This window comes from Bos grunniens, chromosome 6, assembly GCF_055505025.1.
Source record: "Bos grunniens cultivar Pamir isolate PY7600 chromosome 6, Bosgru_T2T1.0, whole genome shotgun sequence".
Classification (NCBI taxonomy): domain Eukaryota; kingdom Metazoa; phylum Chordata; class Mammalia; order Artiodactyla; family Bovidae; genus Bos; species Bos grunniens.
Window position 1 is genome coordinate 87725001 of NC_141170.1, and position 25429 is coordinate 87750429.

The following is a 25429-nucleotide window of genomic DNA, read 5'->3' on the forward strand; positions in this document are numbered from 1 at the left end:
TCTTTTTAATGGCTGAGTAATACTCCATTGTGTATATGTACCACAGCTTTCTTATCCATTCATCTGCTGATAGACATCTAGGTTGCTTCCATGTCCTGGCTATTATAAACAGTGCTGTGATGAACATTGGGGTACAAGTGTCTCTTTCAATTCTGGTTTCCTCTGTGTGTATGCCCAGTAGTGGGATTGCTGGGTCATAAGGCAGTTCTATTTCCAGTTTTTTAAGGAATCTCCACATTGTAGGGTCATGTTAACATTCTCAGGATAAAAGGACTTGGTTTACCTGGAACTTCTGCAGAAACTCATGGTGGTCTGTTCTAGTGATGACATCACTTTAACTGGAGCAGGAAGTAGCTTTAAAAGAAATACCCTTGTGAGGTACATTACAAAGATCCAAGATCCTGCCAGAGTGGTGAAGTTTTAGAATTTCAGAACTATGTGACATACTATTAATAAGATACTCCCAAAGGAACAGGCATAATGCCTGGTAGTCCTTTTTTGATTTTGGAGAAAGCACATGTCATACAGCTCTGACTTATTTATCAGTTGACAACTGACTCAGAAGCAAGTAGTTCTGAGCAGAGCTTACACCAGATCTAAGTTGTGGAATAAACCTCCTTGTCCATGACATCATGTGATTCAGCAGATTCTATGGTGCTGGAGCTATTTGTGGAACATAAGGTTGCATTTAGGGTCTTTTGTAAGCCCCAGTAGAAGAGTCATAGCACAGACTTCTAAGGCGTTGGAACAAGATTATGCCATCTGAAGCACAGAACTAGCCACCATTCCAAACAGATCTTGGATGCTACTGGCCTCTAGCAGAGACTGAACTCTTAATGAAGGAATATTAAGTGCTGTGCAACTGAGGCTGTTCACTTTGATCTGGATATCTCATTAATTACAAGTTCGACAGGGGGAGAGGGGAGGGGAAAATATCCATCCATCATATCATGGAAATAGTAATTCTGGATCAGACCCAATAAGTTCAAGAGAGCATAAGTAAGTTACATGAACAGGTGTCCCAGACTCTTTTATTACTCCATTTCATCAATGTCTCACCTCTAATGAGGTAACAGAAAAGGAACAGCTAACAAAGAAGGAAGAACTGAGGCCTGGTTCGTGGATAGGGTGACTCATTATGTCCGCAAGCCAAAAACAGGCTACTGTTGCAATAAGACAGTGTTGAGAGGAAGTCCTGTGCGTTTCACTTTCAGTGAAGAAAAAAATGGCCTAAGATGTGCGCGTGCTCAGTCGAGTCCAGTTCTTTGCAACACTATTGACTATAGACCTCCAGGCTCCTCTGCCCTTGGGATTTTCCAGGCGAGAATATTGAAGTGGGTTGTCATTTCCTTCTCTAGGTGATCTTCCCAACCCAGGGATCGAACATGCATCTCCTACGTGGCAGGAGGATTCTTTTCCACCAAGCCACCTCAGAAGCCCTCTTAAAAGATACTGAAGCTTGCATTTTTCTCCCTTGAATCATTTCCTCTGAATGAGCAAGGTGCTCATATGCCATAGGACACTCAAACAGCCGTATGAGAAGATCCACATGGCAAGAAACTTGGGCCTACTGCCAACAGCCAGCACTAACTCTGAAGCCTTGTGAAGGGACCATCTGGGAAGTGGCCCTTCCAGTCCTAGTCAAGCCTTCAGATACTAAAACTTGAGCTGATATTTTCAGTAAAACCTCTTGAAAAATCTTGAGCCAGAACCACCCAACTCAGCAGCTCCAGAATCTCTTACCCGCAGAAAGTGTGATGTAGTAAATGTGTGTTGTATAAACCACTGAGGCTGAGGCTGGGGGTGGATTTATTATGGAGCAATAGATAACTGATACAGATACTATAAAATTGTGAAGGAGTTTACAGTTCCTAGTGGTCAATGAAACTTAAGCAAACCTAGGAACTGTAACAAATGTAACTGCGAACAGCTCTAACAAGCCTTTAGTGTAATAGTAGACCCTAAGTCACCTTGCTTTCATCTCCTTGCTGAAAGATGAATGGTAATCCCAGAGGTGAGAAGAGAAGAATTCTTAGAGGATGAAGCATTTAGTCTAGACTTTGAAACTTAGCTTACCTTCTAGTAAGTAGAACTAGATAATAGGTGTCTGGATTAGCATGTTTGTGGTGACAGGAATTACAAGTTCTGAGAACTATAAACTAGCTGAATAGAGTACAGGAAATTGTCTAGAAAAATAATTCTCAAAGTGGGACAACCCTTGGGGTGCTTATTTTCAATACAAGTTCTGGGTTCCTTTCAAAAAGGTGATTTGGTAGATTTAGTAGGGGCCCAGGAATCTACCTTTTTAATGAATATCCCAAGTGATCTTTATGTACATAGATGATCCTTGAAATAAATATGAGAAGCTGTGCAAAAGGAATAATGAAATCTCAGTCTAGAAACATAGGTTAGGACATAGTTTTAACTGAGAATTAAAAGCTGGACTCTGTGGTTGATGTATGATAGACAGTGAGATGCCACTGAACTTCTAATAGAATTTTATTATGAAAATTTTCATGTTCAAATAATGGTCTACTGACTTATTATATCACCCATATTAGTGATTATCAAGATTTGTGTACATGTGCTTCATTATTCCTTTTTTATACTGTTGATCTTGTTCACAAAGTACTTCAAAGCAAATCATAGGCATGTTATTTTACCCACATATATATATATATAAGTGTGACTCTGAAGGTATGCACAACTTTTTAGATACCACATTGCCTTTATCATACTTAGAAAAAATTAACAATAACTCACTGGTATCACATAATACTGCATTTATATTCATATTTCATCAAGTGTCTTTAAAATGATCCTTTTACTATTGAATCTGAATCCAAACAAGGTCCACACATTGCTTTTGGTGCTATATCTTGAGACTGTCTTAATCAAGAACAGTCCTCACCTCTCTCTTTTCTTCATGCCACAGACTTGGGGAAACTGAACATTTGTTCTATAGAATGTTACACGAAGTGGGTTTGTTGTCTCTTTGCATTTTTCGTGATGTCCTTTAAACTTAATATGGTGTGCTATGCTGTGCTAAGTTACTTCAGTTGTGTCTAATTCTTTCTGACCCTATGGACTATAGCCCCCCAGGCTCCTCTTATCCATGGGATTCTCCAGGCAAGAACACTGGAGTGAGTTGGCAGGTCCTTCTCCAGGGGATCTTCCTGACCCAGGGGTTGAACCAGTGTATCCTGTGGATCCTGCATTGCAAATGGACTCTTCACCACTGAGCCACCGCAGAAGCCCAATATGATATCCCCCATATTTTAAACTCAGATTCACTTCTTTTTTTTTTTTTTTAAGGATACTTCATAGAAGTCTGAGCACTTCATCAGTTCAGTACAGTTAGTCGCTCAGTCATGTCCGACTCTTTCCGATCCCATGGACTGTAGCACACCAGGCCTCCCTGTCCATCACCAACTTCCGGAGCCTGCTAAAACTCATGTCCATTGAGTCGATGATGTCATCCAACCATCTCATCATCTGTTATCCCCTTCTCCTCCAGCCCGAAATTTTTCCCAGTATCAGGCTCTTTTCCAATGAGTCAGTTCTTCTCATCAGGTTGCCAAATTATTGGAATTTCAGCTTCATCATCAGTCCTTGCAAATAATATTCAGGACTGATTACTTTTAGGATGGACTGGTTGGATCTCCTTGCAGTCCAAGGGACTCTCAAAAGTCTTCTCCAACACCACAGTTCAAAAGCATCAATTCTTCAGGGCTCAGCTTTCTTCACAGTCCAACTCACATCCATACATGACTACTGGAAAAACCATAGCTTTGACTAGATGGACCTTTGTTGGCAAAGTAATGTCTCTGCTTTCTAATATGCTATCTAGGTTGGTCATAACTTTTCTTCCAAGGAACAAGTATCTTTTAATTTCATGGCTGCAGTCACCATCTCCAGTGATTTTGGAGCCCCCCAAAATAAAGTCAGTCACTGTTTCCATTGTTTCCCCATCCATTTGCCATGAAGTGATGGGACCAGATGCCATGATTTTAGTTTTCTGAATGTTGAATTTTAAGCCAACTTTTTCACTCTTCTCTTTCACTTTCATCAAGAGGATCTTTAGTTCTTCTTTGTCATCTGCATATCTGAGGTTATTGATATTTCTCCCGGCAATCTTGATTCCAGCTTGTGCTTCATCCAGCCCAGAGCTTCTCATGATGTACTCTGCATAGAAGTTAAATAAGCAGGGTGACAATATACAGCCTTGGTGTACTCCTTTCCTGATTTGGAACCAGTCTGTTGTTCCATGTCCAGTTCTAACTGTTGCTTCCTGACCTGCATACAGATTTCTCAGGAGGCAGATTCGGTGGTCCGGTATTCCCATCTCTTGAAGAATTTTCCATAGTTTGTTGTGATCCACACAGTCAAAGGCTTTGGTATAGTCAATAAAGCAGAAGTAGATGTTTTTCTGGAATTCTCTTGCTTTTTTGATGATCCAGTGGATGTTAGCAATTTGGTCTCTGGTTCCTCTGCCTTTCTAAAACCAGCCTGAACATCTGGAAGTTCATAGTTCATGTACAGTTGAAGCCTGGCTTGGAGAATTTTGAGCATTACTTTACTAGTGTGTGAGATGAGTGCAATTATGCAGTAGTTTGAACATTCTTCAGCATTGCCTTTCTTTGGGATTGGAATGAAAACTGACCTTTTCCAGTCCTGTGGCCACAGCTGAGTTTTCCAAATTTGCTGGCAGATTGAGTGCAGCACTTTCACAGCATCATCTTTTAGGATTTGAAATAGCTCAACTGGAATTCCTTCACCTCCACTAGCTTTGTTTGTAATGATGCTTCCTAAGGCCCACTTGACTTCTCATTCTGGGATATCTGGCTCTAGGTCAGTGATCACACCATTGTGATTATCTGGGTCGTGAAGATCTTTTTTGCATAGTTCTGTGTATTCTTGCCACCTCTTCTTAATATCTTCTTCTTCTGTTAGATCCATACCATTTCTGTCCTTTATTGTGCCCATCTTTGCATGAAATGTTCCCTTGGTATCTCTAAGTTTCTTGAAGAGATCTCTAGTCTTTCCCATTCTATTGTTTTCCTCTATTTCTTTGCACTGATCACTGAGGAAGGCTTTCTTATCTCTCTTTTCTATTCTTTGGAACTCTGCATTCAAATGGGTATATCTTTCCTTTTATCCTTGTATTTCACTTCTCTTCTTTTCACAGCTATTTGTAAGGCCTCCTCAGACAGCCATTTTGCCTTTTTGCATTACTTTTCCTTGGGAATGGTCTTGATCCCTGCCTCCTATACAATGTCACGAACCTCCTTCCATAGTTGTTCAGGCATCCTGTCTATCAGATCTAATCCCTTGAATCTATTTGTCACTTCTACTGTATAACCATAAGGGATTTGATTTAGGTCATACATGAATGGTCTAGTGGTTTTCCCTACTGTCTTCGGTTTAAGTCTGAATTTGGCAATAAGGAGTTCATGATCTGAGCCACAGTCAGCTCCCAGTCTTGTCTTTGCTGACTGTATAGAGCTTGTCCATATAATCAATTATATTAATTATATGAGTACTTCATAATACATGAAAAATCAGGAAGCACATAATACCATGTGCTACTCTGAAAGATGCTATGATTGATGAATGGGTTCCAATGGTGACAGACTGATACATCCATTGTCAAATTCCCCCAACAAACCTTGATCTAATTGTTTCATTCATTGCTATCGATTAAATAAAAATTTTCATTAGGGGTTGTGAAATGATGAATTTTCTAAGTCTTTTATTTCTTCTATCCTTATTAGATGGAATTAGTTTGAAAAGAAATTTTCCTCATGAACTAAGGCAATACCATCTGATTGCTCTGAAATGCCATTCACATAGGAATGATGGGATATGCTTAATTCTTCCTCATAATTGCTATAAACAGTAGTGAAAACAATACTTCTGGGGGCTATGGGAATTCCTTTGGTTGGTTGCTTGATTTTTCTTTTTTTTTCTTATGTTTGTAACCTGATCACAACACTGCCTAGGAGAATTTGTAAAGATTTAAAATTTTTACTTTAAATAACCTGTAAAAGAGTACATTTCAAGTTAATATTCAATTTGGGGCACATCTTGAGAAATATTTTTTGACTTTTATGAATTGAATAGTCATTAAAACTTGAGAATTCATAAACCCATTGAATACATACTCTACTGTAGCTGGGCAGAACAACGTTTAACTTAAAGTTTCAGCAATAACTACAGGCCCCAGCACTCGTATAATGCTTGGCTAGACATGAACTGGTAACACTAGACATGCAAAGAACAAATTAAATATGCCTATTTGGTGTGTTTACTTTTTATTCAAGAGAATGTCAAACTTATAGAAAAGTTGAAAACATAATGCAAGGAACCTTTTTATCTAAACTATTTGAGAATAAGCTGAATATTTTAGTGAGTAGTCCCTGAAAAGGAGAACGTTCTCTTCTCTTATATAACCACAATAAAGCCATCAAAATCAGGAAATTAACATTGCTACCATCCCTGGAATTAGTTCATTTTTCCAAGAACCCTGGTCTGTTTAGTGGGCAATTTATTTGGAAAGTAAAATTTGATAGCTAGATATGCTCATTGCTGATCCCAAGCCCTGAGAATGAAAAGAACTAGGGAATATATATATATATATATATATATATGAATGCACATACACTCCACATTTATATCTATTCTATTCCGGTATCTATTTATACATATTGAAAACCATAAATTCATAGCAAAATATCCAATTCAAATTCAACACTACAGCTTTGTCCATTTCCATATTTGTAATTCCCTTCTCTGACAGTGAGAAACCTTACTCCTATTTTCCTCAAATGCTTACTTTTTTTTTATTAGTCCTTCTGTATTTAGCTAATCGGGCTTCCCAGGTGGCTCCCTGGCAAAGAACCCACCTGCCAATGCAGGAGCTGAAGGAGACTTGGGTTTGATCCCTGGGTGGGGAAGATCCCCCGGCGAAGGAAATGGCAACCCACTCCAGTATTCTTGCCTGGAGAATCCAATGGACAGAGGAGCCTGGTGGGCTACAGTCCATGGGGTTGCAAAGAGTTGGACACGACTGAGCAGGCACACATATTTAACTAATCCAGCTGTCCAGCACCGAAAAGCCCTTCTCTTTCTGCTTAAACTGCCATATGCAATACTCAGCTGCTTCTGCCACTCACTATCCAGCCCCTACAGACACTTACATTAGGTAGTGTTTGACATCCCAAGACTGAAAGCCTCTGCAGAGGTACCCAGTTCATGAAACTCAGATTCCAATCCCATGCCCTGGGCCTCATGCTTCCACCTCCAACTCAGATGTCTAGCTTCCTCTGCCTACCTGATGGAAAAAAAGCTACAGAAGATAGATGATAGATCAATCGATCTATCTATCCATCCATCACTCAAAACTAAATCTAGTCTAGTCCCAGAGATTCTTTTGTCCAGGGAGTTCTAAATGGCAGGTTAGATCAAGTCCCTGTGAATACTAGCGAGAACAACTTTCAGTCATTTCTCGGCACTTGCAAAACTATGTTCCAAGGGCCATCTCTGCCGGCATTTCTCTTCAGCATCTTTTCCAGAGGACGAAACTCCTTTACGGAGGACAGCCACCGCTAAAGTGGAAAACAGCACTAGCCCGAGCTGGCTGCATCCCACTCGCTTGAGGAAGGTAAGGTGCAGAAGAGAGTGGAGGAGGGTTGGGCGCCAGCATGGGCACGCCTGGGCCTGGGGCGTTTCTGATTGGCTTTTTGGCATGATTACCCGAGGCCCCAGCTGCGGGCGCGGAGGGAGGGTGATATTCACCTGGGAGACAGCCTCCAAGCTTCGCCCAGGACCTCCCGGGTTTCAGCGCTCCGCCAGGCGGCGGCTGCGGCTGGGGTTGGGGGTTGGGGAGAGCACACCCTAACTGATCTGAGGAGCAGTGACTTAGGCTGTGGTTTCTAGGTGTTTGCCAGAGAAGCCTCGTGCCGTATTAAACTTGGGGCTCCTGAGTCAGATCAGACCACTCCGGGCTTCTTTACCATGAGGGTGTTCCGAATTGCCCGGAACGCAAGAGCCTGTTCTTTCGCCACTCCCCTCCCCTTGCTCCGCATTTAGTATGAAGTCCTACTGTGGGTGTTCAAACGACACAATATCCCTTCCCTAAAACTACTCTGATTTCTGCAGACTACCATCCTATCTGGCCTCGGGGTGCTGGGAAAGGAGAACGGAGAGGATTTGGGGTGGGGGTGGGGATTTGGAGTTTGGTACATTCTATAACCGTACCAGAGCTTTACTTTCCATTAAGAAAGAGACTACATAATGTCGATCTGGAGCGAGAGGTGAAAAATGAAAAACATATTCAGAGACAATATTTAAAAAAAAAAATTCCAACATTGATTTTAAATGGTGGATGACATTTAGCAATTATGTATCTATGAATACATAATGAAATATTTATACATAGATACATGTATATATTACATGCATATCTATGCATGCCATATTCTATATGAGAGATTTTAAACGTGTGGGCACAAACGGTGCGAACTGCGATCCCAGAGTGAAGAAGCAAAAGGCAAACGGATTTCTCTCCTTTCCGCGAGAGCCCTCCTCATCCCAGGCGCGTCTAGCCTCGTCCGGGGACGCTTACCCGCCCGGTGGCTGCGCACTTCTAACCCGAGTCTGCTCGGGCTCCAGCCAAGAGTCCGCTCCGCAACCGCTCACGCACCCCAGCCCCTGGCGGGGTGACACAACACTGGAGTCAAATTACAACCCTCAATTAACATATGAATCTAAGAACTTAACAGAGAAGGGGGAAAAAAAAAAAAACCTGGAGCCGCCGCCCAAGCGCTCCACTAGCAGGAACTTTTCTCCGGGTGTAAAACTCTTTGATTGGCTGTTCGCACGCGCCTGCCCGCGCCCTCCATTGGCTGAGCAGACACGCGACCGGCGCGAGGAGGGGGCTGGGAGAGGAGCGGGGGGAGACACACTGGCGCGTGCCGCTTTTTAAAGGGGCGCAGCGCCTTCAGCAACCAGAGAAGCTTCGTTGCACGCGACCTGGTGTGTGATCTCCGAGTGGGTGGGGGAGGGTCGAGGAGGAGGAAAAAAAAAAAAACTAGACATTGCAGTAGAGACCCGGGAAGGGGTTTTTGGTTGAGCTTGTTTGCCAGTGCCTCCTCCGACCCTGAGCCTCCGAGCCTCTGCAGTGCAATGTCCCGCCTGCTGCATGCAGAAGAGTGGGCTGAGGTGAAGGAGTTGGGGGACCACCATCGCCATCCCCAGCCGCACCACCTCCCGCAGCCGCCGCCACCCCAGCCTCCTGCGACCCTGCAGGCAAGAGAGCATCCGGTCTACCCGGCCGAGCTGTCCCTCCTGGACAGCACCGACCCACGCGCCTGGCTGGCTCCCACTTTGCAGGGCATCTGCACGGCACGCGCCGCCCAGTACTTGCTCCATTCCCCAGAGCTGGGTGCCTCCGAGGCCGCCGCGCCCCGGGACGAGGCGGACGCCCGAGGGGAGCTGGTGAGAAGGAGCGGCGGCAGTGGCAGCAGCAAGAGCCCGGGACCGGTGAAAGTGCGGGAACAGCTGTGCAAGCTGAAAGGCGGGGTGGTGGTAGACGAGCTGGGCTGCAGCCGCCAGCGCGCCCCTTCCAGCAAACAGGTGAACGGCGTGCAGAAGCAAAGGCGGCTGGCGGCCAACGCCAGGGAGCGACGCAGGATGCACGGGCTGAATCACGCCTTCGACCAGCTTCGCAACGTTATCCCGTCCTTCAACAACGACAAGAAGCTGTCCAAGTACGAGACCCTGCAGATGGCCCAGATCTACATCAACGCCTTGTCCGAGCTGCTTCAAACCCCCAGCAGCGGAGACCAGCCGCCGCCGCCACCAGCATCTTGCAAGAGCGACCACCACCACCTTCGCGCCGCCGCCCCCTACGAAGCAGGCGCGGGCACCGCGACCGCAGCGGGGACGTCGCCAGCCTCGGGTGGGGCTCAGCGACCGACCCCTCCCGGCAGCTGCCGGACTCGCTTTTCGGCCCCGGCCTCCGCCGGCGGTTACTCTGTGCAGCTGGAAGCTCTGCACTTCTCGACTTTCGAGGACAGCGCCCTGACGGCGATGATGGCGCAAAAGAACTTGTCGCCTTCGCTGCCTGGGGGCATCCTGCAGCCAGTGCAGGAGGAAAGTAGCAAAACTTCCCCCCGATCCCACAGAAGCGACGGGGAGTTTTCCCCCCATTCCCATTACAGTGACTCGGATGAGGCAAGTTAGGAAGGTGTCCAAAACCCGGAAAACTGAGACAGAAACAAAATCACCCTTTTCCAGTGCGCGGAGAGCCCCGCGGTAAAAGATCCCCGCACCCTTTTAATTTTTGTTAAGTGATGGTCGTTGTTTAGCAACGACTTGGCTTCAGATGGCAGCTACATTTGATGGTTTGCAAAAGCCGCAGCTATCCCAAACTTCCTATCGTCCATGTTGTTCGGTGAATGCTTGCTGTTAAAAGTTGTGTTCTGTTCTCCCACATTCTGCTCCTCCTGTAGATAGATAAGGTTTAATTATATGTACTCATACATAGCAACATTATTCTAGTTCTCTGCTGCCAATACGCTGCTAAAACATCGAATCTACTTCTTTGTCGCTGGTTTGTGTTTAATTTATTTTATGCCCTGGGCATCCATCCTTGTGTGTTGCGCGCACTCACGTGTGGCAGAGTGAGTGTTCCGAAGTTGTCTCCCAAAATTCATTGTGAAACGCAAAGTTAATGCTTCCAAGGTGAATAAGTTTTGACTATGGAATTGTTGGAAAACAATGAACTTTGAGGTTTATATATTGCATAAGCATACCCAGTATATATATCGGACCGCGAGAGAACCTTGGCGTCTTTTCGGAAACTTGGCGCACGCACTTTATCAGCCGCCACTACTGCGGCTCTGGGACAAACTCAACTGCCAATTGCAGACCAGTTTTTTATTTTTATTTTTAATACGGCCACTTATGATCCTTATGCTCTTTACAAATGTTTGTTTTTAAAAAATAAGTAAATAACCTACATCCAGTAGTGTCAAAAGCATTTGGTCAATTTTATTTTGCTTTAATATCAGAAGACATATTTATTATTGAGTGTTTGCTACCATTTCTACTTATCTTGATTCATTTTTTTACTTTTTTCTACTCGAGATCATTTTATTTTAATTTAGCAAAGCCAACTGCCATTGTTTTATGTATTCCTTTTGCAAAATGATAAAAATAAATGTGAAAATAACTTTTACTTGTCAGTTACTTATTTCATTCTAATATAAGCATAAAAACAGTTTAAAATGACCTTGAATGTTTGAACTGTCTTCTATTAAATGCAAGTTTATGTGAACCACGAGTTTTGAAAAAAAATTCCGTTATAAACCTTGTAGCATCAAGTAATCCAATACAGAAAAGCGATTGGGTCAATAATTAAATGATGAGATAAAACCTTTCCCAAATTTTCAATACAATTTTGCCTCTAGAATCTTCCCAGGATCTTTCCGTGCTCCTTATTCCTATTCCCAACAACCTCTGCAAGGAGTCTGAGATCTCCTAGGATCTAGCCAGTAGTGAACTTTACCAGGATTAGCTATTTCACTTCATAAAAACTTTAGCCAAGTTGAAAGCTTTCCCCTCCGCCCCGAAGTTCAAATACACAACACAAGCTTTCTCTCCTTCCTCCCTCCTGCTCTCTCATTCTCTCTTCTTTGTAGGGGGCGGGGGCAGGGTTGGGGGGAGTAGGGAAGCCACTGAGAGGAAAAGAGAACAATGGAAAAGAACTTGATGGGAAAGGGGTATTGGAGCCCATTGATTCAAAAAATAGAAAACTGCAGTCATCCTAGGAAATGGTTGTGCTACACTTTTTTGTTTCCAAACTATTCTGTTTCTTCCAGTGAAGATGATATTTGCTTTAATCTTGTCCTTCTAAATTAATGCCTATGTTGAAAATGTTTAACTACATTTTTTAGTCAGTGGCAGAAACTAAAGACTGCACTCACACTCACCTCACCATTCTCAGGAAAAATATATCCTGGGTCTCAGGATCATAGATTTAGAAAAAGCTAATATGAAGTATGTGTGTAGAAAGCAGACTTTTTAAAATGTTCTTGGCAAACGTTGAGAGTAAAACTATTTATTAAAGATTGGGTGAATTTCCACTGGCTAAACTCCGCCGGATTGGAGAGGTTGATTTTAAGCCAAATCCTTTGTATTTTGTGTCTACGTTGAGATAAATTGTGACAACAGGGAAGCGGGCTGGAGGAAGGGGGGAAGTTAGAGAAGGTTAGTTTAACTGCTCCTGAATTCTCTTCCCGCCAGCACCTTGAAAAAAGGAAAGCACCACAAACTGGGTTTGCAGGAAAAGGAATGCACGCGAAGGGACGAAGTTCTGGTCTTGAGCAGGGAATCAAGGAACAAACTAATAACTGACCACCTAGGGATCCGTGGCTTTCGCCTGAAGCTGACGACCAAGGGAAGCCAAAGACTCGCCAGCTCTCAGAGAAAGTGGTGGCTCGTGACACTTTCCAGAGGCAGAAACAATGCACCTGACCCTTAGATAACCTTTTGCACCCAATGAGTTTGCTGTGCTCCCTGATAAACATCAGGAATCTTCGGACTGTTGAATAAATCAAGCGATTGCTTCTAACACATTTCCATTTTGTTCTCAATCAGCAGACTCAACAGGCATAGACAGACGGCAAACTTGCAGGATGAATATACACATATTTTTATAGTTATTTGGCTTGGTTTGTTTGCACGCAGGTGTGGATGGAGAAGAGAACCTAGAATTGTTTTATCCGTTATGAATCAGTAGGGGAAGGACAAGACGAAGAAAAAATAAAGCTGTGGGTTTTTTTCTCAAAGAAAACAGTCTGTATTTCATTTTCCAAAGCTATTTATGCTTCTTTGGTGTTAACCAGAGTTAAAAGACTCTTAAAAGTTATTTCTTTTCTTCTTATGGACTCCTGGAAATTTCAACGGAAATGACACCAGGAACATCTTCCTCCACATCGTTTATAAATGAGGAAACTATTGTCCCTGACTCGTCCCAAAATTACACAGCTAGAAAATGTCAATATTCAGAACTGGAGCTTTCTACTCCCATCCACTATGTCAATGTGCCCACAGACTTTCTCTAAGAAAATAGATGGATAGGCGCTACAGCTATGTAAATGTTCAGGGATTCCCACCTACTGCCCCTTGTACCACAATGACAGTCAGATATTTATACTTTTAAATGTTAGTGGCATTATATATGAAGTGGAGAAAATGCCAGCTTCATTCAGTGGAGTCACTTTCCATTTCTGCTCTCAAGAATAGCCATACAGAATATCAGATTGGAAATTCTATATCACACTGATTGAAAAGTGAGGATGAATTCTTCTGACCCATCAAGAGATGCATAAAAAAGCCAAATTACTTTGCAATAAATTAAGTGCTCAAAGTTAAAACGAGGACTTCAACCTCTTTTCTTTCCTTCATTCTATTTCTTTCTTTTAACGCTGGCATTTCTTTGAAAGAGATGTCCAATCACATTTCCATTTTAAGGTTCTGCTATGGAGTTTGCATAACAAACGTTTGGCAGCTCGCTCTCTTACACTCCATTAACAAGCTGTAACGTATAGCTGCAGGTTGCTATAATCTCATTAATATTTTGGAAACTTGAATATTGAGTATTTCTGAGTGCTCATTCCCCATATGCCAGACCACTCCTGCCATGCTGACTGGTTCCTTTCTCTCCATTATTAGCAATTAGCTTCTACCTTCCAGTCAGATCCAAGTATCCAAGATACTAGCAAAGGAATCAACTATGTGTGCAAGTTAGACATGCTTAATATCACCCAAACAAACAAAGAGGCAGCATTTCTTAAAGAAATGAAGATAGATAAATCGGGTTAGTCTTTTGCGACGCTGCCCGTGCTTTCTAGAACTTTATATGCTTTAAACAGCTTGCTTTGTATTTTATCTTACATTCTGTCTTCACACCACCACCACTTTTATTGGGTGGAGGACTTTGGCTCACCACACTTTGTGAAACTTATTTGATTTCACAGAAAGCTGAAGAAGTTTCTTTTTGGCAACCAGCAAGTTTAAACACGAGTCCAAGGTACTTTGCTAACTAGGGGTCCAGCCTGACCAGAAAAAATGTGGGGTAGTTAATTTCCTTAATCTTAACTAAAGCAGGAGCAATGCTTTCCTTAGGCCTTTCTATTGATTTTAGAGGTTTAAACCTGAACCAAATAAGCAGTCTTTCATTAAAAGGATATCTTATAATTACTTCTCTCCTCTGTTCATTTGAAAGTTCAAGAAAGACATGATCAACTTCCTCTTGGCAGTTCCAGAGCCCACTTGGAGATGGAAACGAAAAGCAGCAAACCCATTTGGCAATGGCAATCTAGATTTGTCAACTGCAATCTGGAAAAACCAGCAAGTCCTGGTGAGAGTTAAACACGACCTCTAGCAGTTGAACCCATGGCAGTTGGTGTTGGGTGAAGGGGTGAGAGATGGGAGGTGGGGTAGCTGTAATAAAGGTGAACTTTTCCTCTGTTTTTTGACATTGCTCTCACCAGCCACCCTCACCCCAGGCGGAGCAGAGTCCCCGAGAGAATCGCAGACCACGGAGGTCCCTCCTCTTCTGCTAGGCCACGAACCAAAAAAGGCCAATGGAGAGGAGAATGGGTTAAATCCTGGGACGCAGGGGAGAGTCAGGGGAGGAGAGAAGTCGGGGGGAGATAAAGAAAAGGACAGGAACCAAGAAGCGTGGGGGTGGTTTGCCGTAATGTGAGTGTTTCTTAATTAGAGAACGGCTGACAATAGAGGGGCTGGCAGAGGCTCCTGGCCGCGGTGCCGAGCGTCTGGAGCGGAGCACGCGCTGTCAGCTGGTGAGCGCACTCTCCTTTCAGGCAGCTCCCCGGGGAGCAGCGCGGCCACATTTAACACCATCATCACCCCTCCCCGGCCTCCTCCACCCCGGCCTCCTCCGCGTCCACAGCCTTCCTCGGCCCCCCGCCGGCAGAACTCACAGAAGCGAGCGTCTCTCGCCGCCTCCCGCGCCAGGCCCGGGCCCCTCTCCTCCCCCAGCTTCGCAGCGGGAGCCGCCACTGCCCACTGCACCTCCCGGCAACCGGCCGGGCGAGAAAAGAGGCCGCGGGAAGGGAAAGCCAAGCAATGCCAAGGGGAGGGGAAGCTGGGGGGCGGCGGCGGCGGGCGAGCTGCGGGGTCGTCCGCGAAGAGCCGGGCTGGGGACTGAGGCACGGAAGCGGTGAAGCGGCACCGCGCCGAGGGCCTGGCAGACGCGCTCCGCGACTGCCGGGCCGGGCTCGCAGGGGAAGATGCGTTCCCCTTTTCTAATCAAAAATAGAGTTCTTCAAGCCCTCCCTTATGCTTAAAACATCCTCTATCCTGTGGATATACGGATGCTGTTACAGTTCTTAGAGTTCAAGCTCTGATTGGAAAGAGCGCGGCCACTGTCTCTCACAACCCAAGGCCCAGACGCAAATCTATGACTTCTTTCTTTCAGCGCCTTAAGAAAGACAGAACTAAGCACTGTGGTACCAAGATTTGAGGCCTCTCTACATCCCATTTCCTGTTTCAGTCCCGCTTCCAAAACCAAGAGAGAAACAGAAGAGGTTTTGGCTGCCTAGTCTGCAGGAAGTCAGGCCCATGAGGCAAGTTCATGCCGTTCTCCAGGGAAACCAGAAAATTCCTCCAAAGACATGAAACAAAAGATGCTCTCCAATACAAGCGTTTGGTTTTGTTTTTAGCTTTAACAATTCTGTTAAAAGTGTTAGTCGTTCAGTCCTGTCCAACTCCTTGGGACCCCACAACTGTAGTCCACCCCGGGCTCCTCTATGCATGGAATTCACCAGGCAAGAACACTAGAGTGGGTTGCCGTGCCCCCCTCCAGAGTACCGTTCTGATCCCGGGATCGAACCTGGGTCTCCCACATTGCAGGCCCGTTCTTTACCATCTCAGCCACCAGGGAAGCCCCACTGAAGAGTTAAGTGATCTAATAAAGGAAATAGTGTTCTGATGCGGGGTTCACCAGGCCCAGCTACTGTCAGGATGAGGCTGGAAGGTGTGAGCTAGGTCTTCGGTGACTGTCTTGGGAAGACAGCAGATGTAGTCGTTCTTAAGAGCCACTAGCCACCTATTTGTCTCTTTCAGAGGCCTTTCCTCACAATCCTTGTTGCCTTCCTGCCCCTACAAACACTTGGCCTTGGAATGTTGGTATGGGAAGGACTAGGACTGGGAGGGGTCCTTAGTAGGCATCATTTTTGGTCTTTGTGTCTTAAATGCCACAAAAGTAAGAGAGATCTGAAAACATAGGGCTACCTGTTGACCAGGAAGGTAGAAGTTCAGTTCCTAACAAAAATATACAGGATTTCTTTTCTTAAAATTTCTTATAACCCAAAAGACATTGATTTGGTAGGTCAAAGAATAACTCCAGGAAGCTTCCTACAGCATTCCCAGCTGAATCTGATCCAAATGGAGGCAAGGACCACACCATGAAGAGCACCAACCTACAGGAGTCTATGGTAGACTTCTTATTGACATTGCCTGTGGAAATGGACAGGAAAGGATACTGGCTATAGTAACCCCCTTTTGCCTTCTTTTTTATAACACTCATATTTCCAAGAAGAGAGGAGAAGACAGCTTAGATTCTTAAAGCCCATGAACCTGACTTCATTGTTGCTTTTAGCCTATGAGGCCATGGCCATATGCTCCAGGCCTTAGGTACTTCAACTCTAAAGCAATACCAGCTGCCTTTGGTGGCAGAAGGGCATCAGTCCAGGAGGGGCAAGAACTTTGCCCCCTGTCTCCGTTAAGTGTAAGTGTTAGTCGCCCAGTCATGCCTGACTCTTTGCGACCCTATGGACTGCAGCCCACCAGGCTCTTCTGTCCATGAGATTTTCCAAACAAGGATACTGGAGTGGGTTGCCATTTCCCAAAATCATAACCAGTGAATGCTTGTGAAAAGCAGGGAGCAAGAATCCTCTTAAGCTACACAAACTCTAAGAGAAGTAGGGAGATAGAGTCAGGTTGTCATGATGCCTCTAAGGTCGGTATATGAAGTTGCATCACTCTGTAATAATTCAGTATGCGTTTAGAGGACCACTGACTTTGATGGAAGGGACACCCACCTATAACCCGAATGAAAAAGTAGTTGTTCTCTTGTGTTGATATTCCAAGAATAAAGAGAAAAGCAATTTTATTATTTAGAAGGCAGTGACCTCATGAAGAGCAAGACTTCCTTTGGTGACTACCTCTCTTATTCTTTTCAAACTCTTGCCCCACTCTCTCTTATTCATATTCCCTCATCTTCTCCTCCTTTTACTCAATGAATGAGTACTTCCTGGGTGCTGATGGTAGCGTAGCACTGGGGTTCACCACCCTGAGAGAAATACACACAAAAAATCGAGCCTCTGCCCTTTAGAGAACTTAGAACTTGGTGGGATCTCAGAGTAAAACATGGAAAAGCAGCTTTGTGGTACTGCAGATGAGAGTAGCATTCTTGCTTCAAATGGGTCACCCACCTTTGGAGTCTTATGGTAGCCATCAAACTATTTCATCCACAGTTACAAGGGTACCCTGCTCATAGCCTTCATTGTTTTCTTTCAAAAACAGCAGAGATTCTGAGTGGTTTGAAACCCTCAGTGCCAATCTTCAAATCAACCACAATTCTAGTCTCTTCCTTTTGAACTGAGGATACCTTTATTTTGTTTCTTATGAAGTGATTAGTGAGAGTGTAGTCATAAATTCATACCAGAAGAAACTGAGGCTCAGAGAGATTAAATGGCCTGCTGAAGGTAACTTGGCCTCAGCACTGCAGAGACCATGATCACAGGGGTCTCTGAGTCTAGGATCAGAATTCTTCCTGCCACATTTCACCTGCCTCAGCTGCATATTTTCAGCCAGTCACCTTATACCTGCTCCTCCTATTCTTGGTCAAAGTTGCTGGTGATGATAATAGAGATTCCTAAACTCATCCACTTTACATTTGCTCCAGAGAGATAATTTTCTGGAGATGATCATGGATCAGGCTCCAATATGAGGTGACAGATTTAAGAGATAATTGTTTAGAATAATTTTTCATTTAGAATGCCAGCTTTGCTCCTCTGATTCAGCTGATACTGGACACAAGTGCTCTTATTCTGTATAGAAATTCATTTATGCTCTCATCTGGAAAAATCCATCCAAATACTAAACACACATGTAGGTTAGGGAATGAGACAAAGAATGTTATATGAAAGTGTGTCCTGAAGAGTAATGGCCCAAAGCACGTCATTTCACAAAATTGTCCCTTTATGTAGGATGGGAAGAAAATGGGGCTATAATTTTTACTGTTTCTCTTGGAGGGTGAAGTAAATTAACCTGCTACATTTGTAACTGTGGATACATTCAATGATAGCATACATTTTTTATTCCCCTAGTCTTCTGAGCTATTGGCTTTTTCCCCTTAAACCTTCCTCCAGGTAAATATTTACCATTGCCTGACTGGTTCAGTATCTGAAAAAATATCTTTGTTTTGAAAAGTTCTGTTCTCTACATATCAAAAATCAGTATTCCCTTTTATAAATCTTTATTCGTTGGTTTTGGGCTTCCCAGATGACTCCGCAGTAAAGAATCCAACTGCCAGTGTAGGAGACAAGGAAATGTGGGTTCAGCCTCTGGGTTAGGAAGATCCCCTGGAGAAAGAAATGGTAACCCATTCCGGTATTGGTATTCTTGCCTGAGAAATCTCATGGACAGAGGAGCCTTGCAGGCTACAGTCCATGGGGTCACAAAAGAGTCAGACACAACTTAGAGACTAAAAAATAGCAATTCATTGGTTTAAAGCAAGCTCTTCTATACTGCCTGTGACCTAAGTGTTTTCACAACCTGCCCCCCTCAACACACATAAGGAGTGAAGTGGAGAGTAGAGGTGTTTGAAATGCAGAAAATATTTCTAATCAAAAAAGGAAAGTTTGCAAGCAGTTAACTGGGTCACGCTTTAGAAACAAGAAATAAACTTTGTACTTGCTGTCTTACCTATATAGTTTCCCTCATTGCTCCTTCCCATCTGCATCCCAGGACAGCACCTGAGAATTTAGTTCAGAGCCCTTTTTGCCAAAGCCTAAACCCAGACTGACTCTTAACCTGTCCCTCATGACTATACATGTGACCCACCTGGCCAAACTTCCCCTACTATTTTGGACTGTCTCTATACCTCCTGTTTCCAGAAAGGGAGTTCAAAGCTGTGACAAAGCATCTTTCCTACTTAGCGTTGCTCTCAAAATGACCCTAAGGAATTCACTGTAGGCCAGGAGGCTACTTTCCCAACATTTTGTTGTATGTATCTGTCCTTGTCCCTCCAGTGCATCCATTTTGCTGTCAACAAAGAGAGGTCTGACCTACTCAAACCAAGGCCACTGGCTCTGTTTCAGTGTTTTCTCATATGTGCAAGGACTGGAGGGTGGGGCTAGGAGGCCTGGTTGCTCAGCCAAAGACTATATTAATGAGGGAGTCCAGGCCTCCTTCAGGGCTGTAGAAGGGGAGGTAATCTATTTGGTCCATTTGGGAGAGTCCCTGGAGCACTTTCCCAGGTGCCAGGCATTTTATATGTAGGTCCCTTGTGGTGCGCCCCTCTCCACCCTCACTCTCTTAGGAAATAAAGAAGAAAATAATCCATCTTGTTAACTAGGACTTGTCCCCAAAATCCTGCTTTCACCTCTGAGCTTATCTCTTCTGGGTGACTCACCAATCCTCCAAGGTCTAGTGAAGATTCATCTTGCTTTCTTTTTTCCTGGGACCTCAAGGGAAGCTCTAGATACTCCACTGTAACTGCTATTTTAAAAGGGCCAGCCCCTTGAGCGTAGGTAGCCATGTCTACTTTGACTTTGCCACCCTCCCAGTGGTGGACATATAGTGCCCATGGAGGAAACAAGTGCGGGTCAAGGTCACTCAAGCCTCTGAGTGCTCTGCCGGCCGCAGAATCCATCCCTTGTCACCTTTCTCTTTAAATTAGATGGACTCATTAAATTGATTGCAGCCGACACCAGAACCTCTTTCTGCCTTGAAAACTCCTACAAGGCCTAACAGGTTCTTCCCTCCATTTTTTTACTTTTGTCCTAACCCTTGAACTCCCCAGGCTGGGGTAAGTGCTCCCAGCTGTGTGCTATGGTCCTCTTAAGTGGTGTCGTTAACTATTTTGGAAGCGCTCTTCCGTGAGCCCCTCGAATGAGGGCAAGGTCTTAGGCACCTGTGCAGCCGAGCTCAGAGACCCCCCCCCCCCAATATGCCTTTCTGTGCTTTATCTGGAACGATCGATACCCGAGGTCGGTTTTGGAAAGCGGCTTCCCGCGCTGACCCGGTGCGGTGGGGACCTGAAGATGCGCGGCAGCCTCCCGGACCACCGCGCGATCCCTGGAAGGCCGGCGAGCCCAACCAGCCTCTTCCCCGACTTTCCCTCGCTGCTTGAGTTTTCTAGAGCCTCTTTCCCTTCCACTCTCAGTCTTCCCTTCCTTTCTATGAGCTCTCGCGGGCTCCACATTCATTTTCTACTTTGAGTAGCCACGTCTCTTTCAACCCGCGCTCCCTCAACCCTTAAGTCATCCATTAAGTTCCTTTTTCACTTTTTTCTTCCATCCCCCACGCCCTCGATCTTTGGTTGCCAATACTGATCTTTCTTAGCTAGTGATTGTATTTCGCGTCTCTGCTCCTTAACCAAAGGCGCCCTAACCTCACGGCTCTCCATGCCTCGGGTTTTCCCTCTTGGTCTCTCGCCTCCCACCGTCAGGGCCAGACCTGAGCAGACACTTCACTGCCTGGCGAGCAAGACCGCTCCGCCACCTCCCAGCGGCGGGGCAGGAGCAAGTTAACATCTTGAAAAGATGGAAAAATCTGCAGCGCCTCCTTAGGAGCAGCTTCCGGCATCGGCCCTTAACCCTGGCCCGGGAAGGGAGCAGAGGTGGGAGGTGTGGGTGGGCAGAGCTGGGGAAACCGGATCTCGTGTCGGTGTGACCAGCCCTGAAGGTTTTCTCTCCCAGGGTTTTCTTTCCCCTGTTCTTTCCCCCTCCCCCCTCTCTCCAGACAAAAATACCCAGCAATGTTTCGTTGGCTGCGCTGTCGACTTTCGCCTCCTAATCTCGGTTAAATCAACTCGGGATCACTGATGCAGGTCAGCATCAGCCCATTTGTGTGATCAAGAGTCAGAGATCTCTATTTCTTTTGCGGTCAGAATTCTTCCCCGGGGCAGGCACCTTGCTATAGTAACCTTCATTTAATACTTGCATTATCGTTAGCATCTGAGCTCATCAACATATCTTTGGGAACGATCCCTCCGCCAGCCTTTGGGACTTCACTCGGGTTCAAGGATCACCTTTTTCAAATTCACCTTGACTGCAATCTAGAGACTTGCAGGTACTTTTAATACCAAATAGCCACTAAGCAATACTACAGTTTTCAGGATGATTTCTCTCTAAAAACAATCCTCAGTTCTTTCTGTCCCCGCCCCCCACCACCACCTTTGTGTACTCTTTTCAATTTATTTTCGCCTAGGCAATAAATGAAATTCTCCCAAAGACTCTTCAATCAGTGAGAGTTTTTGGTTCATCATGCTTGTTAACAGGTTTGCAGGACACTTATAAAGAACAGTAGAAAGAATGAAATGAGCCATTCAGAACTGTGTCCTGAAGTTTACCAAGGTAATCGATCCTTTTACTGGGTCCTCCTGAATTTTTCAACAGTAAACTAGTTTCATCTCTAACAGATGGTTTCACCATTAGATGTTTAACAGATAGCAGAAGATTTACATAATTTCTAAATTTACACCATAAGAAAGATAAGAATGAATACTTAAGACATTTGGTTAAAATAATAATACTTATAGAAATCAGAAGAGAGAGGGAGGGAGGGAGAGCACACACACTACTGCAGAACTTGCAGAAGGATTTGCACCGGTAGGACTTGTGGTTGCTTAATGTCTGCCCAAGTCTAGAGGTATTCACCAGGACAGCTGGCAAGTAGGGGGTTAATCATTACAGAAAGTGATACCTTTCCAGTTTGCTTTATACAGAAGGGCAGTAAAAATTTATGCTTCAATAGAAGGATAAAACATATTTTCAGAGTGTAGCTGTCTCCTTTGAAAGTTTAATTTCTAAGGAAATGTAGATCATCTGTGTTATGGAACATCCCTTGCTCTCCCTAAAAGAACTATGATTTTGTAAAAGATTATCTTGATATTCCTAGGCTATGTGAAAACTTCTTACGTTTCTGAAAAGTTCTAACATCTAATGCTTGTTAAGAATATTGAACCACAGCTCAGTGGTAAAGAACCTGCCTGCCAATGCGGGCGGGAGAAGTGGGTTTGATCCCTGGGTCAGGAAGATGCCCTGGAGAAGGAAATAGCCACCCACTCCACTTTTCTTGCCTGGGAAATCCTATGGATAGAGGAGCCTGGCGGGCTACAGTCCATGGGGTCACAAAAGAGTTGAACGCGACTTAGCAACTAAACAACAATATTTTTAAAAGAGAAAATTCTCCAGATAGTTCAATAAATTAGGTAATATTGCTTGGCTAAATTAGTTTCCTTTCTTGCAGTGCTTAAAAAGAGAGTGTTTTATCCTCCAATAGTCCTAATTACTGTTAATCACATTTTAATTTAGATAAATTTATCAAATGCTTTTTTTTTTCATAGAGATGATGCTTCTTTCTTATATTTGTGGAAAATAATTCATAGATATAAATAAGATAGGTATATCTTATTACTATATATCTCTCTGGCATTGTGTTTTTCAGTTCCAGTAAAACCAGGTTGAAATCGTGTTCTGTCACCAGCTAGTTATTAACAAAAACAGTATTCATTGCCATCCTGGTTTTAGGCAGCATCTGAAGCTCCCTGCAGTTTGATTCTGTGATTATTAACTCACTTCCCACCAGTATCTTATACAGGCCCATTATCTACTGTCAATATTTTTATAGCCTATGAGGAGAAATCCTGCTTACTTCCTGTTAGAAGGGAGGGAACAGGGTTTTTTCTTCTTTTTTTAAGTAGATAAATATGTACTCTACAAATATGTTTGACTGAGGAGGTAAAAAGGGAGGGAAAGGAGAGCCTAGCATCTGCTGTCTCACGGGCTCATTGTGTGGTTAATAATTGCTCCAGAATAGTTTTACAGGGTGTAGGCTTTCAGAAACAAGGGTTACTGAAAGATCCAGGCCTGAAAAATTTTTTCAGTTCTGTTCATACCCCAAATCCTAGACAGTAGGTAAGGTTTTTGTAATTATTGATGTTGTTTTAACTAACTTACCTCAGTATAAACCGTTTGTTTTCCTTGCTTTGAGAAATCTCTTAAGGTACATTTTCCTGAAAGGAATGAACTGGTGTATGGTTTCCCCATTCAAGAGAATGCAGCTTCAAAATGTAAGACTGTCACAGGGATATACTATGAATATAAGCTTAGTATTGTCAAGGCTCTACTTTGTATAAATAAACACTTTTTAAAGAGTTTATGCAAATATGTCTTTAGCTCAAAGTATACTTTAAAAAGTGACATTTATAACCTTCCTGTATTCTTTATCTCATGACTACTCTGATCAACTAAAAGATTGAGGTAAGTGGTCACGGATAAGGGATAACAAGAAATATTGTGGTGAATCATGATATTTTTAATATAAATTGACACATAATGTTCCACTTGGAAAATTTTCAAGTTGAAAATGTTTCGGTCAAGAATTAGAAGACTCTGTGTTTAGAATTATATCTTTTTAAAAGAGCAGAGATGTGAAGTCATTCAATCCAATTTTCACTCCTAGTTTTCTCATTAGTTCTGTGCACCTGCTGCTGCTGCTGCTGCTGCTTCTAAGTCGATTCATTTGTGTCCGACTCTGTGCGACCCCATAGACAGCAGCCCACCAGGCTCCCGCGTCCCTGGGATTCTCCAAGCAAGAACACTGGAGTGGGTTGCCATGTCCTTCTCCAGTGCATGAAAGTGAAGAGTGAAAATGAAGTCGCTCAGTTGTGTCCGACTCTTAGCGACTCCATGGACTGCAGCCTACCAGGCTCCTCCGTCCATGGGATTTTCCAGGCAAGAGCACTGGAGTGGGGTGCCATCGCCTTCTCCATCTGTGCACCTAGGGCAAAGTATTTACTTCTGTGAGCCTCAGTGTCCTTATCTATATAGGAGGAAAATCAATTTAACCTGAGCTTCCTACCTTATAGGTTGTTATGAAAATCATAGGTGATCATATATGTTTATATATGTATGTATATATGTATATTTAATATATGTGTATATGTATATGATAACACGTAGGAATCATATAAGATAACGTATGTGTCAGTCAGGTTAGGCCATGTTATGCTGTGGAAACAAGACAAAAATCTCAGTGATCTAAGCAACACAATTTTATTTTTTGTTCAAAATAAAAAACCATAACAAATCAGTTAGTGCTTAGCCTGTTATCTCTTAGGAACCCAGAATGACACAATAGCCATCATCTCAAACATTGTTAATACCCAGATACAGATGGAAAGAAGGGTCTAGAAGCAATTATATCATCTGCTTGGGACTGACACATATCACTTTAGTTCCTAATTCATTGACCTGAGCTATTCACAAGGCCCCATCCAACCACAGCGAAAGCCTACTGTGGAAAAGACCTAGGACTATACGGAGGACAGCATTAACTACCACCACTCTTCATGGGGGGAAATTGTAAATGGCAAAGTGCTTTACAGCTGAGAAGTGTAGAAGTAGACTGAGGATTTCTAATAATTAGAGTCAACATGAATTCATTTAAAATCAGCACCGGTTTGTGATTTAACCCTCTAAAGTGAACTTACTTGGAGGTCATTAATTTAAATGGTATGAATATATTTCCTTGGAATTACAGAAAACATTGGCCCAGAGCTTCCAGAGATGAAGCTTGACATTTTACTTCACCCCAAGCTAGATCAACGTTTTCCTAATATATAGGTCTTTAGACATTCACTGAAACGTCTAATTAAAAAATATATACAGGTGTGATGTAACAATAGAATCTGTTTCTATGTTCTTTAAGGAGCAAAAATCGTCAGAAATAATTGCTGTATATATCATTTGTGGATAAACCAGTCATTTCCAAGATTAAATAGCAGTCAGATATAAGGGAGTAAGAAAGAGCCAATTTTAGCTAATATTACAAAGTGGAATGAATATACTAAAGTGCCAATAACCTCTCTTTTGAGAATATTTTTCATTGTGAAATTAGGTCTCAGTTCAGGTGGACTCATTTTGCTTAGGATTTAAGAGCTGGGATTGCAAACTGGTGAGAGATGACGATGACCTGGGGCTTCCTTGTTAGCTCAGTGGCAGAGAATCTGCCTGCATTGCAGGAACTGCAGGAGACATGAGTTCCATTCTGGGTGGGGAAGATGCCCGGAGAAGGGCATGGCAACCCACTCCAGTATTCTTGC

The 25429-nt window shown here is 43.7% G+C and overlaps 1 protein-coding gene and 1 long non-coding RNA gene across 5 annotated transcripts; both read left to right on the forward strand.

Annotated features, from left to right (window-relative positions):
• Positions 1-8991: 8991 nt before the first annotated feature.
• On the forward strand, positions 8992-11242 carry ATOH1 (atonal bHLH transcription factor 1). The gene has a single exon (XM_086407799.1). It carries the CDS (start codon positions 9187-9189, stop codon positions 10243-10245), a length of 1059 nt encoding a protein of 352 aa, XP_086263925.1. The 5' UTR covers positions 8992-9186; the 3' UTR covers positions 10246-11242.
• An 8952-nt stretch (positions 11243-20194) lies between these two features.
• Positions 20195-24417, forward strand: LOC147370972 (uncharacterized). 4 transcript variants are annotated; one of them, XR_015166241.1, is made up of 4 exons: positions 20195-20941; positions 21021-21151; positions 21276-21393; positions 23788-24417. It is a non-coding gene; the product is annotated as an uncharacterized LOC147370972 (long non-coding RNA). The 4 variants fall into 4 exon arrangements; XR_015166239.1 differs by adding an exon at positions 21602-21677 and having other exon boundaries at positions 20294-21151; XR_015166240.1 differs by having other exon boundaries at positions 20298-21151; positions 23800-24417.
• Positions 24418-25429: the final 1012 nt, after the last annotated feature.

Excerpts from the sequence above, each read along its gene's own strand:
- ATOH1 (XM_086407799.1), top strand. The coding sequence starts at position 9,187 with ATGTCCCGCCTGCTGCATGCAGAAGAGTGGGCTGAGGTGAAGGAGTTG.